Raw genomic sequence first — 13,483 nt, 5'->3', positions numbered from 1 at the left:
AGAGCTGGCCCGGAGCACCCTGAATTTCTAGGGCCCACCACAAGTACCGGCTCTGGTACTCTGAGCCTTCTGGAATGAGACTGTGAGCATGGGTCGTGGCTGTGCACCAATTCATCTGACTCCTCAATTCTACCCTAAACCACAATTAGCACCTCTAATGGACATGGAACAGAAATGAAAAAGTAGGGACCCCAGAGCAGAGGGATGTGTTAAAACATAAGTTAGATCATGTCTCTCCTCTGGTCATAACTCTCATGGCTTCCCCTCTCAATGGGAGGAAAAGGCACAGTTCTTACAAAGGCAAGTAAGACCCTTCATGACCCCCGCACATCTGTAGCTCCTCCACGCTCTTCTCCTACTACTATTTGGCCCCTGGTTCATTCAGCTCCAGCCATACTGGTCTCCTAGCTATCGCTGGAGAACCAGGCCTTTGCCTCAAGGCCTTTGCACTTGCTGATCTCAAGGCCTGGAATGTTCTTCCCTCTCCACCCATTTCCAACCAGTGTTCTACGTCACTTCCTTCAGGTCTTTGCTCGATTGTCACTTGATCACTGAAACCTACTCTGTCTACCCTCTTAAAAGTGCAACAGTCATCCCAGTACCCCCTCTCCTTTCCTTGCTTCATTTTCCCCATAGCACTTATTGTCTGACATACTATAAATTTTACTTTTTGTTTATTATCCACTTCTACTTCCATGCCCCCCACCCCACCCCAGAATATAGTTTCTTATGGGCAGAAATTTTTGTCTGTTTTGTTCATATTCTACCTCCGGCACCTAAAGAACGACCCATACACAGTAGGTCCTCAAAGTATCAGTATAACACACAGACTTCTGTCCTCAAGCAGATTAGCATGAACCCATCTTTCTCTCCCTTTGCCTCCACAACCCTGTACCCTATAATACTCCAAAGTTCAGACAATGGCATTAAATCTATCCACTTGTCCAAGGCCAAAGTTTAGGGGTCATCCTAGACTCCTCTCTCGTGTACCTCTTTTTCCCCCACATTCAGCCTGGGAGCCAAGCCTGTCAGAACCTGGGACCTATTTGTCAAAAGTGCAGAATTGACAGACCACCATCTTCTTCTTGCCTAGAATGAATTTTTAAAAAGCTGAAATGCTGGAAAATTGCTTAATTTTATATATCCTCAACACATATGTACTTATTTTATGGAAGTACTATGCCAAGACAAACTACTTCTAATACTGAAAGCTTCATTTACAAAAAACATTTCCAATTTAAAGAGATATTTTTTTTTTGTCCTGAAGAAACATGTGCATGACTTGCAAGTACATGGCAACCATGAGACCAAATCCCTAGGTTCCAAGTCAGCGGAACCCACTTTATAATGAGGTTTTTTTGAGCACTACAGTAATTATACCTCTTGGAGAGGAACAAATCAATACCAAACTTCACAGTAAAGAGCAAAAAGCCAATGTATTTTCAAAGGCCTAAAGAGGCAGTTATTTCTATTTATAACCTATACTCATATAACACAAACATGTACAGATGGTTTCGATTTTACAAAATGCACACTGAAAAATTTCAAATCAACAGGATTCATAAATTCAAGAAATAACTATTTGCATTGCCTAATAATTCTCTGGGGAAAAAATTTAATCTTGGCAATGAGTTCATTTTTGGTTTATCAGTTCTGAGGAAGAGATGTGACTTTAATGAGTTAAGTCCTTACCCCTCAGATTAGCTGGGAAATGACACTGGTGGGATTGGTTTCATACAGTCACAGCTTATTGCAAGTGACCCAGCAATCTCTTTCTTCAGAGAAGGAGGGATGGAGGAGGCAAAATGCACAAGAGAAGATGCCACCACACAACCTCAGCAGCTGGCACGTACAGGAAAGGAGGCTTCTAAAGTGTTGTAATCCCAGAACCAAATCCAAAGTAGAACTGACAAGTGTGCCCTTCCTTTAATGAATGAGTCAAGTTCCTCATCTATATAACTGGGTTAGTAATACCAGGCTTCATAGAACTAGTGAAGGCTGAATGATAAGGCTTTGAATGAAAATACTTTATAAAGTGTAAAATCCCATAAAAATGTGAGTTAATACTCAAGTGAGAGTGATCTAGCCCAGTGAATTCTTCCACCTTTGAGCTTCCTAAGCCCCAGGGGCTCAGCACCATCTGCACTGTTGCCCATGAAAGGCAAAGTCAACACACAGATCATCTGAGGCTGAGTTAGAGGAAAATCAAAAGCAGAGTACTTCTCAGCATCAGGAAAGTAAACTGGCAGAACTGAAAAGCCAGAGGTCCAGGATAGCCCTAATTTAAAATGGGAGCCAGTGGAAAAGTATCAGTGGAAAACTGGGATTTGATAAATAAAATACAACTTTATAGCCAACTTGACTGAACTCTTTCTTAAAAGTTTTTATATATCAATAATACAAATATTTGCCATTATGTTTAAATATTTATTGGTTGGCACTGGTAACACACAGCCTATCACCTTGCTTTTGGTTACAAAGAAAAGCAAATGGGAAGGAAGATCAGCATGGGCCTATTATCACCACTAGAAAAGTGAAGAGCACACCCTTCTCATGGATCAGGGTCAAGAAAGTCATCTTTGCACAATCAATAGCGACATATTTTTATTTATTTGTACCCTGGCTCATTCTAAAAAAAAAAAAAAAAAAAAATTTAAATGGTGAATGGCCATTAATACTAAAAAAAATTAGCTTCATTTATTTGTATTATGTTTATTTATATACAATTTGTTCCACAAAGTATTTAGGAAATTGGATTTGATTTCTTAGTAAATTTTGCCATACTCTTACTAAAAGTCTTGTTATATATTTTATATACTAACGATAAATACAAACTGCACAGCGCAATGCCTGGAACCACAGTAAGCAATCTGTAAAATGCAGTTATTACTCCCATTAGGCTATTAGGCTATGAGCTCTCTGAGGCAATGGACTGTCTTATTCTGTCTTGTTCAGCACTCCATCTCAAGAAACCCAGCCCGCTACCTGGTCCAGAGCTGGTATTCAATAAATACTGTTGAACAAACAATTGAATACGATTTAAGAGTAATTCTCAACTCTCACCTATTTTATGGTTACCAGTGCCCCACATCCTCAAATCAACAGCAAGGGTCTGGAAAAACCATACCCCAAAGGAAAGGCATTTAAGTTCCTGTTTATATTTCCTTAAACTCACCACAAAGACGCCCCCCTTCTGTCCCAAAACCACAAAATCAATGCTTTGCAACAACATATTCTTTAACAATTCTGCTTCATTTCCCCTACAGACAATGCACAAAGTTCCTTAAAACTGCAAGACTTAGTTTAGTTCCCTTTACCCCTTAAAAAGGAAAGGCTTATTTGTAAAACCCTATCAATTCTCAAATTTCTAGTCTGATTCCTTGATCTTTGATTCAGTCGGTTATCACACAAGCTGCTACTTGCTTTTTTACTGTATACTTGGTACAAATTAAAATAATGAAAATAGGTTTAATATAAAAAAAATTTTAAGTTACACATCAACATGTATCACACTTCAGGGCAATCAAATTAGGAAACTGACATATTTCAGTGATGTTGCATTCCTTAAAATACTTTCAGATTCTTTTTTGGAACAGACTTTAGATCCAGTTCTACAAGTCATACAAGAAATTCTGTGTCACTGCTTTATAGTCACAACTCCTATCTGACATAAAACAGTATCACCAACCTGATTGCCTAATCTTTTTCACCAGACTTGAGCCCAAATTCTCTAAATTATTTGGATTCAATTTGATTTTGTTATTCCCTACAACAAAACTGCTCTCAAAGGATGAAGACAGTGAAAAATAACACAGGCTCCAAAACGGATTCTAAGAAAAGTTCCAAAACAATGTTTTCTGCCACACCTGAAAAGTTGCTAATTGAAAGAACAACTTCAAATAACTACTCTGAATGGGATAACACTTACTTGTATTTTCAATCCAAAATCAGTTACATTTGTTTACAGTCCATTGTCACAAAGTATCACAAAGTATCAGTTGTATCCTCCTCGCCAACATGCTATAGGTTACACTTTAAATCCCCTTAGCAGAAATACTACTAAGAAACAAACAAACAAACTCTGCCTCCCTGGCAAGACACACAGGAAACTTAACAAGTGGTTGTCTCTGAGGAAAGGAATAGCATGGTTGGAGAGCAGGAAAAGAAAAGACACTTTTTACTGAATATTCTTTTATACCTTTTGCATTTTGTACAATGTGAATGTATCACCTATTTTTAAAAACCTCTTTAAGAAAATTACTTCCAAGGGTCAGATATTGCTGGCTTCTATAAGCTAGAAAAGAATAGTATAAAGAAATATGGAGTTCATTTTAAAGGCACTTCACTGTAAATCAGGACCTCCAGTTCCAGTGCAGAGCTATTCACACCAACAGTTAGGAAACCTTGCAAGCAGTTCTTGCAACCTTGCAAGCAAGTACACTAAACTCCTCATAGTTGAGCTATTCTGCCGTATCACTCCATTAAAATTTAAATTTCATTGGAAAGAAAAACTTGGTACTACAGATAATATGTCTATTCAAGAATGAAAACTGGAGGCAAGCTAATAAGCTATTAAAGGAGCAATGATCCAAATCTATCTCTGAAAATTAGCAAATCAATAACATACATATATATATAAAAATGCTGCAAATTCCCTTAAAATGCAAACTGCCATACTATAAAAATGGGAAAAAGATATCAAGCAGGGTACCATCAACAACATAACTCAAGCAGCTTGAACTAGAAAATGCAATATGATCTGTTGCTGGACGCAATTGCACAATCTCAATTACCCAGAAGATTCTACCAAACAGGAAATTCGTGATGTGACTTTAAGAAACACAGGAATTCCATTTAAAGATTAACACGTCCAAAAGCCTGGAATTTGTTGTGAAACAAAAAGTAATTTTATAGGCCCTTTTTCAAACGACGCACGTACACGAATTACACGAATTAGTTTCAAAGCTCTCAAATTATAGTAAATCTAAAATACAGTGCATAAAACCTTGAAAGTTAGAGAAGTTAGTGAAATATTTCAGGTCGGGAAATCTTATGGTATCAATTTATTTTAAAACCCACAGTGTGAATTACAGCTGAAAAATGCCTCTTCCTTCCTTTCCTATATATTCTATATCCTTATTAAAACCATCGCGTACTCAGGCTATAAAGATAGATAAGTTCCCTGCAAACTCTCCAAGGGAGTCTAAAAACACAGTACTCACAAGAATTATCGCAATTAAAAAATATTTACAATACCTCCCAGCATTGTTAACAACTTTTTGATCTTGAGAGCGTCCAACGGATCTGAATCTCACTTGCTCAAATGAGAAAACTGTTTTGTCCAACAATACTGAAATGAGCGGTGGTCTGTGACTAATCAGCGAGGCCGCCAGTTTCTCGAGCGCAGTGTTCCTGCAGGCACCGCCACCCACCCCCCCTCTGCGGAAAGGAAATACGCTTTCAACCGAATCGGAAACACACCACTCAAGCTGGCACCGCGCTCCCCGAGATAAAGTCGGTATTTTAAGCTCTCTGGGTCCCTGCGAATTCAAAAAGAACGCTTCTGAAAATGGGATTTCGACAGAGGTCTGCAAAAGGGCCCGGAGAGAACGCCCTTCGTCGTCGTTTTCGTCGGGATGACCGCAGTCTCCCGGTCGGGCTTTGCCCTTCTGCTTCTCCCGGCAGCTCCCGGGCTTGTCTGCGCAGAGGGCGGGCTCCGGCACCCGGAGTCCTCCGGGAGGGTCCTTGTGCTCGACGCCAGCAGACACACCCCGCAGAGAGGCCCCCGCCGGCGCCTGTCCCCGGAGCAGCAACCCCCCAAGAGGGGAACGCACAGGGTGCGAGCCAGGGCCGAGCTCCAGCACCACCACCCACCGCGGATCCGCGGATCCGCGTCCTGCACACGGTCGACCACCTACCCGGGCGTGCAGGGTGAGGGGTGCAAGGCGTACAGGGCGTGCAGGACAAGGGTCGAAGGGGTATCGATGGCCTCCCCCAAGGAAAATTCCTGCCGCTTGGTGCATCGCCGAGCCGTGGGAGCAGGCCTGGCTCTCGGACATGAGGGGCCACCCAGCCCACCGCGGCCCCAGCCCGGTGACACTCACCACACGGAGCCATAGGCGCCGGAGCCCACCGGGGACAGGTTCTGGTAACGCTCGGGCACCTCCCAAATTGTCTTGTTCAGCTCCTGCCGGTAGAACGTGGGCCTCTCCTGAGACATCTTCCAGCGGCGGCCGCGGGGCGAGGAGGTGGCCCAGCGGGGCCCCGCCTGCGCCCGCACCCGCTCCCGGCCCTCGTCGCCCGCCCGGCCGGGCGGGGACCCCGCGCCGGCCGCACGCGCAGGTGCGGCTGCTGCGACCCCGCAGACTCCCGCGCGCGCGGCCGCTGTCACCGCAGCGCCTGGACGCGCCTCAGCCACAGGAGCGAGTCCTGCTAAGGGCAGAGGCGCGCTCCGGGGCTCAAGGCTGCGCCCGCCACGCTCTCCCTGCACCCTCTCCCCGACCAGGCCGACTCCGGCTGCGCCGCAGGACTACCGCTCCAGCTGCAGCGCCCGGGGAGGTTCCAGTGGTCGCCGTTCCAAAGCCAGCGAACAGGAGCCTCCCGCCGTACTCTCGCGAGAACAGCTCCCGGGACTCTCCGCGAGCCGAGATTTTACCCAATATGGAACCTGCCCATGGGAGGGGGTTGATGAGGGGAGAGGACGGGAGGAGCAGTTCTCGCGAGAAGAGAGCAACAGCTGGCAACCAGAGGGAGGAACTCCCAGAGACTGTTCTTAAAGGCGCGAAGGCGGACCCGGGAAAGAGGGGTGCCCCAGGCAACACATGCCGCGTGCGCCGCACAGTGGTCGGTGGGGCAAATGCCTGGCCCCATGGTGGAAAGCGACAGTGACAAATAGGGTGTCGGGAAAAGAGCCAAACGATCTTTGAACTTTGGGTAGCCACCAGCAGCCGAGCGACTGCTCAGCGGAACCCTCAATTTCCAAGAAGTACTTGCACATAAAAGAGAAAGATTTCGGCCCGAAAGCCGTTGCATTCCATCCGCTCAAGGACATATGGCTTAGTTCGAAGTTCTGACAAAATCTGTCCCCAAAGCAAATATTAGCTCTGCATTAAGGCTGAGGTTTTCCACCCAAATTCTCCTAGTAGTTCTCAAGCTTTTATGTGCAGAAGAATCACCTTGGGGGTTTAAAAATGCAGATTCCCAGGACCCACAGGGAATCTAATTGGATAGGTCCACCACGAATGAGCATTTTTACAATAGGCTCCAGGTAATTCTGATTCAGGAAAGTCTCTGGCATCTCCCTTTGAGAAGCATTTTTAAAACCATTACCCTGAGGGTTTGAAACTGACTTCTGCCCTGAAGAGCTTCCAGTGACGAGGATTTTAAGCATTTGATTCATGCCTCTCAGAGGAAGAAGAACTGGGCAGAGAGTGGTCTTCTGGCAGTGTCACATAAGGCAAGTCAATTGACCTTTCTTAGACCTCACTTCCAGTTGATGCAAAAGAGAATTCCTGCCTTACACTCCCACCTAATAGGGTCATTTGTAAAGCTCAACAAGATAATAAATGTGAATGGGCAGGGTGTTATAACCCCATACCTACCCACACTGTTACCAACCTATTCCTATGCTGAAGCTTGTTGCAATAAGCAGAAGAATTGGACCCTATCTTAGTCTCTTAGTTATTTCCCTGAGAAATAACTAAGTCCAAGCCAGGACACTCCTTATCACTTCCCATGGTCATTCTCTTTTGTGTTATACATTCCTTGGAGTGCTTAGACTTTGCCTATCTTGTCCCAGCATCTAGCACAGTGTCTAGAACATAAAAGGTGTTCCATAAATATTTGCTGAACAAATTATGAACAATGACCATGATCTCAATTTAGGAGGTGATGCAGGATCCTCAGTTCTCCTCAAGGAAAAAATAAATAAAACTCCAAACCAGGGTCATAGGCGATTCGTGGAAAGCTTTTTTTTTTTTTGGATTCCATGTGACTTACCCTGATTCTCATGCCTATGAAAACACGCTGCTTGAAAATGTTCCAAGCCAGCCTGCATGTTAGGGAGCTTTCTAAGAAGTAGTGGAAGCTGAAGGAGGAAGTGACAGCAAAAATGTGGCTGTAAAGAAATGACGGGTGGGAGTGGGAATCAAGGTGTTGAGTGGATGGATGCAAGAGGGGAAACTTGCATGCAGAATCCTAAGAAATCCAGATATTTATCCAACAAGTTGGGATGATGAGGTGAGAGTGACTGAAAGGGTAAAGATGAAGTTAGCAGTACCTTCACTCACTCATTCGACAACTGTGTATTGAATGCCTACTAGGTACAGGCACTTCTGATGGAAAGGTGATTAAAAAACAGACACAGGAGCCGGCCCTCTGGCTGAGCGGTTAAGTGCACGCGCTCCGATGCTGGCGGCCCCGGCCGGAACCCGGGCGCGCACCGACGCCCGGCTTCTCCAGCCACGCTGAGGCCGGGTCCCACATACAGCAACTAGAAGGATGTGCAGCTATGACATACAACTATCTACTGGGGCTTTGGGGGATAAATAAATAAATAAATAAATAAATAAATAAATAAAAAATTTTTTAAAATAATAAAAAACACACAGTTGCTGCCTACATGGAGCTTACACTTAGCAGGGCAATCATTCAATCATTCAACACATTTATTGAGCACTTACTTATATCTACCACATTGTATTAGGCACTGGTGATACTGCAGTTAATGAAATAGATGAAAATACCTGCCCTTATGGAGTGAGACAGTTTACAAAAAGGAATAGGTAAGGTGAGTGATATGTTAATATTAATACAGTAATCAAGCAAGCGTAAAACTGCAACTGGGCAGGAATACAAGGGTAGTGCGAGACAGTGACAGGGCCTGAGCTTCCGAAGGAGGAGGTTGGAGGAGCCGGTGGAGGAGAGCAGGAGACCTGGGCAGGAGAGTGTCCTTCAGTGAGGGAAGCCAGGCTTGTGGGGCTGGGGTTGGAGACCTGGTGACCCTCTGGCCTCCGGTTTCCTCTTGCATGTTCTAACCTGACACGGTCGTCAGGAGATTTAAGTGAATTACTGTATGCATCCAGTAGGCCCTCAATCAAGAGTAGTCAAACCTCGAGGCAAGTGGAGGCCTGGGTGGCACAGGTAAGGGGCTCCCACGGTCCAGGTACCGGAGGGCAGTACCCCTCTCGCCGCTCCCCACCCCAGCTGCCCATGCTCCTCTTCTTCCGCCCGACTATTGTCCTCTCCCCTTCCTCCCCACCCCACCCCCCCGCCCCCCAACGCCCCCGGGTTCGGCCGCAACGGCTCGGGAACCGCCGGCGTCCGCGTGGAGCGCCGCCAGCCTGCCGGAGCCGCGTCTGACCCCAGCGCCCGCACTCCCGCCCCAGCCGAGGAGCCAGGTGAGCCGCTGCCGGGGACGCCCGGGTGCCCGGGGCTGCAGGTTGTGGGCGTCCGGGTGCGAGGGACCAGCCCCTCGTTGCAGCAGGCGGGGCTGCGTCCGTCACCGGCAGGGCCAGGCGCCTCGCGGGCGCTCAGTCAATATTTGTGGAATGAATGAATGACGGTCGTCCCCGGGAGCTTATCTCCCAGAGGTATTGTCTCTACTTTTGAAAGGCTGAATGGAATGGCAATAACAAGAGACAGTGCGTGCCTTTTGCAAGCTGAATTCTTTCCAACTCGTTCGTCTGAGTTGTCAGAAGCCCCAGAACTGGTCTGCTGCCCGAGCGTCACCGGACCACCCTGTCCATCTCCTCCTGAGGCCTGACCGCCCAGACGCGCCTCGTACTTTCGGACTTCACTGCTCTTGTTCATTTTGTTCCTTCTGACTGAGGCCCCACTCCCACCCCACTGGGCCCCTTTCTCTTATCAAGGCCTATATATGCATCAGTGTGCCCCTGGGAAGTCTTCTCCAACATCCCCACCCCAAAAGTGAGTTTCTCTCCAACACACCCCACTGTTAATACTTCTCACCACGTGGCAGCAAAGGTAGTTGTTTATGTGTCCCATGGTCAGCCGTCTGATGGTCAGCTGTCCAATGGTCAGCTCCTTGAGGGCTGCCATCTTTATTATTCATCCCCAGCCACTAGACAGAGTGACTTAAGGGTACTAAACACAGTGCTCTTTGCTTGTGCCTTTTGTATATTCCATGTACATTCCCCACAAAAACGTAGGTAGTAATGGGCAAAGGGCTGTTGTTTCTGGTGGAATTACAAATGCTTATTTTGAAATTTTGCAAGTGAATTTTACCTTCCCACAATTATAGAGACCATATGAAAGATGACGATATCAGGGGAGAGATATTCTTGCAACTAAACTAAGGTTCAGGATTTCACATCTATTGAGTCAATAGTCAGAAAATTGGGTTGCATTTAAATTTTTTATTCTTGGCTTTTAAAATACTTTCAACACATTATATAAATAAATCAATGGATGGCTGGATAGACAGGGTTGTATGGGAGATGAAGGAGCTAGGTCAAAAGTACCTTTATTTTAACATGCCCCCAAATTTAGCAATGAAAGACTGACTAGATAAAGATAATTGGCTACATTTCCAGTGGTCCTCATATTTTATTGTGTATCAGAATCACCTGGAGGGCTTCTTAAACCAGACTACTGACCCATCCTGAGTTTCTAGTTAATTCATACTAGGTGGGGCCTGAGAATGTGCATTTCAACAAGTTCCCAGATGATGTGGATGCTATTTGTGTGAGGACGAAGTATGGGCTACAGAGATTAAACTAATTTCTATTAGCTAGTAGTGAATCTAGAGGCCCAAAAGTATGTCACATTTGTAGAATAAGAAAATGAAACCTTAAGTAGTTCAGACCCATGGTCCACCCACCTAAATATTTTGTCTGAAGCATCAGGGCAGGAAGCAGGAAGCATCAGGGAATTGTTTTCTAAGTGGACCTTTATCTTGAAGATTATAGGTGGAACGTAGCTTGCTGTTGATAACACTGCATGTGGAGGCCCCTGACACTGATGTCTTCAGGAGCCAGTCACAGAGACTCCTTCTTGTGTTGTCTCAGCTGAAAGGGCATTATCTTATCAGTGTAGCTGAGATCACTTTTTTCTGAAATGCGTCCCCTTCTCCACACCAAAGTGCACCTGCTACTTGTCAGTAGGAGCTTCTGGTCTTCATACCTTGTCAGGAAGAGTCCTGCTGGTGCATGAAAACGAACCACTAGGGTTTCTATGAAATGAAGCAAGACAAATGGAGCTGGAGAAACTCCAGAGATGACTACTAACAAAACCAATAAGGAAATCCTGTGTTTCCCTTTGCTGCCTTTAGCCAGTCATGTGATGAGGCCTTTAAAGACAGCTTTCCACCTGCCCCTTCTAGCCCTGCTCACTGTGGTTCCACGAGTTACAACTTGATTACCTCTCCCCTAGACTACCGTAATAGTAATGGTCTCCAATTGGTCTTTTTTGCCTCAGTCTCTCCTAGCTCCACTGTCCAATAGAACTTTCTGTGATGATGGAAATGTTTTACACCTGCACTGTCCAGTACGGTAGCCCTTTGGCTCTTGAGCACTTGAAATGTAGCTAGGGCGACTGAGGAAGTGAATTTTTTATTTTAATTAAGTTAAATTTAAATAGCCACTGGTAGCCAGTGGCTACTGTACTGGACAGCACAGGTCTAGACCATACCACTGACATGATTAATCTTCCCAAAGCATGTCTCTGTGCATATTACTACTCCTGCTCAAACAGTTAAAAAGTCCAGGTCCAACCCAGCATTCAAGACTTTCCAGGAATAGGCCTCAACCTACTTTTTTGGGCTTAACACTGACTTTACTCAGATATATTGTATTGCTTGCCTTCTATTATCTCTGTAATTTTATCCTATTCGTGAAATACTTTGTTCTCCTCCCTGATCCCAGTTTAGACAGAGTGAAACTCAAGTTATATCTCCCCTGGGAGGCCTTCCCTGTCCCTCTAGGTTGGGATTATTATTCCCACTCTGTAGGAGATCACATGGTATTTGAATGGGGCATCTATTTTGGAATCAGAAGGACTGGGTTCAGATTCTGGCTCTGCTACTTAATTGTTGTATGACTCTGAGGAACTCATTAAATGCATTAGTAAAATGAGTATAATCATTCTCAGGAAAATAGTACCTATCTCATGAAATGATGTGTGTGAAGAACCTGGCATATGGCTGGGCAGCAATAAATGTTAATTCCTGTCTTTCCCACCTCCAAACTCTTACAGCAGTATATTTTGGGGTTTTTTTTTTTTTTGTACCAAAGTGTGGAGTCTTTGTTCTTTTATATCCCCAGAGCACCTAGCATTCAGCAAATATTTGTGGAACACTAACTTAACTGACCACAGGTGAGATAGCATTCTTCAGTCAGAAACAAATGAAGGCCAAGAATGCATATGGTAGAAATTTATAAAACTGTGAAAATAAAAGCAGACAAACTTACCAAATCCTATTCTAGTAGATGGGGGCCACCTCTTGAAACATAAACGATGTAGAATGAAGACAATAAAATGAAATACTACTTTCCTTAACTGAACTAATGGGATATAATACCTCCAAAGGGTACTACAACAAAAATTATAAATACTTTAGCTTTAAAAGAAAGTAAGAGGGCCAGCCCTGGTAGCCTAATGGTTAAGTTCAGTGCACATTGCTTTGGCAGCCCGAGTTCAGTTCCCAGGTGCAGACCTATGCTACCTGTCTGTCCATGGCCATGCTGTGGCGGTGGCTCACATACAAAAAGAGGAAGATTGGCAACAGATGTTAGCTCAGGGCAAATCTTCCTCAGCAAAAAAAAAAGAGAGAGAGACAGAAAGTCTTGGGGGATAAACCATAATTTGTGATGGGAGGAGATGAGGATATTTTGTGTCTTTAACAACAAGGCTCTTGGTGAAGAGGTCACACGCTAGTGGTCCACAGATTGAATGGTGTTCACTGGTGTTTTGTTAGATACACACAGTGTTTTTAAAAATATGTAAATTAATTGACAACATTTAAAAATCAGAGGATTTCACATAAAAATCTGGAATTATTGCTTCTCTTGGAAAAGATCAGATCCGGCCACACTGGGCCCCACATGACCCATAGCAACATTGCTGGAGCTAAGTAGCTGCTGCTGGCTTCACCAGTCCCACTGTTCCCACCGGGCCTTGATGCTCACACGTTCCCTCTGTCACACCAGCCTGCCCTTACTGCCAATTTCAGAAACAAAATGCTGGATTCTAGACCCTGGATCAATCCAGGATGGCAATTTTTATAATCTCAATATAATTTATAATTAGCAGGTTAATTAGGCTCTTTGAGTTGCCAGGAACAGATATTTTCTAGTAATGGAAGTTTATTAAATGATTACATGAGAAAAGTAGGGAAGACTGCATTAATATTCCTATGGGTGGGGGAAAGAAAGGGGAAAATATTACTTATGTTTCAATGTACAGTTCTATCTGTCTTTTTTCTTTATGTAAATGATGCAAAGTACTAATTCTCTTGTGATACATT

General features: G+C 44.6%; 1 protein-coding gene across 2 annotated transcripts in view; it reads right to left on the bottom strand.

Moving 5' to 3' along the window:
- The window catches only part of MAPK14 (mitogen-activated protein kinase 14), a 69,646-nt gene extending 63,302 nt beyond the window's left edge, over nucleotides 1-6,344 (bottom strand). For both annotated transcript variants that reach the window (XM_004424214.3, XM_004424215.3), the window contains exon 1: nucleotides 6,105-6,344. In XM_004424214.3, coding sequence (XP_004424271.1) covers nucleotides 6,105-6,220 — 116 coding nt within the window. In that variant the 5' untranslated portion in view covers nucleotides 6,221-6,344. The remainder of the gene's footprint in view (nucleotides 1-6,104) is intronic.
- Between the last annotated feature and the right edge of the window lie 7,139 nt (nucleotides 6,345-13,483).

Source organism: Ceratotherium simum, chromosome 13, assembly GCF_057802395.1.
Source record: "Ceratotherium simum simum isolate JZ-2026a chromosome 13, ASM5780239v1, whole genome shotgun sequence".
NCBI lineage: Eukaryota > Metazoa > Chordata > Mammalia > Perissodactyla > Rhinocerotidae > Ceratotherium > Ceratotherium simum.
Note: the sequence above shows the minus strand (reverse complement) of the source record. Positions and strands in the feature narration are given on the sequence as shown.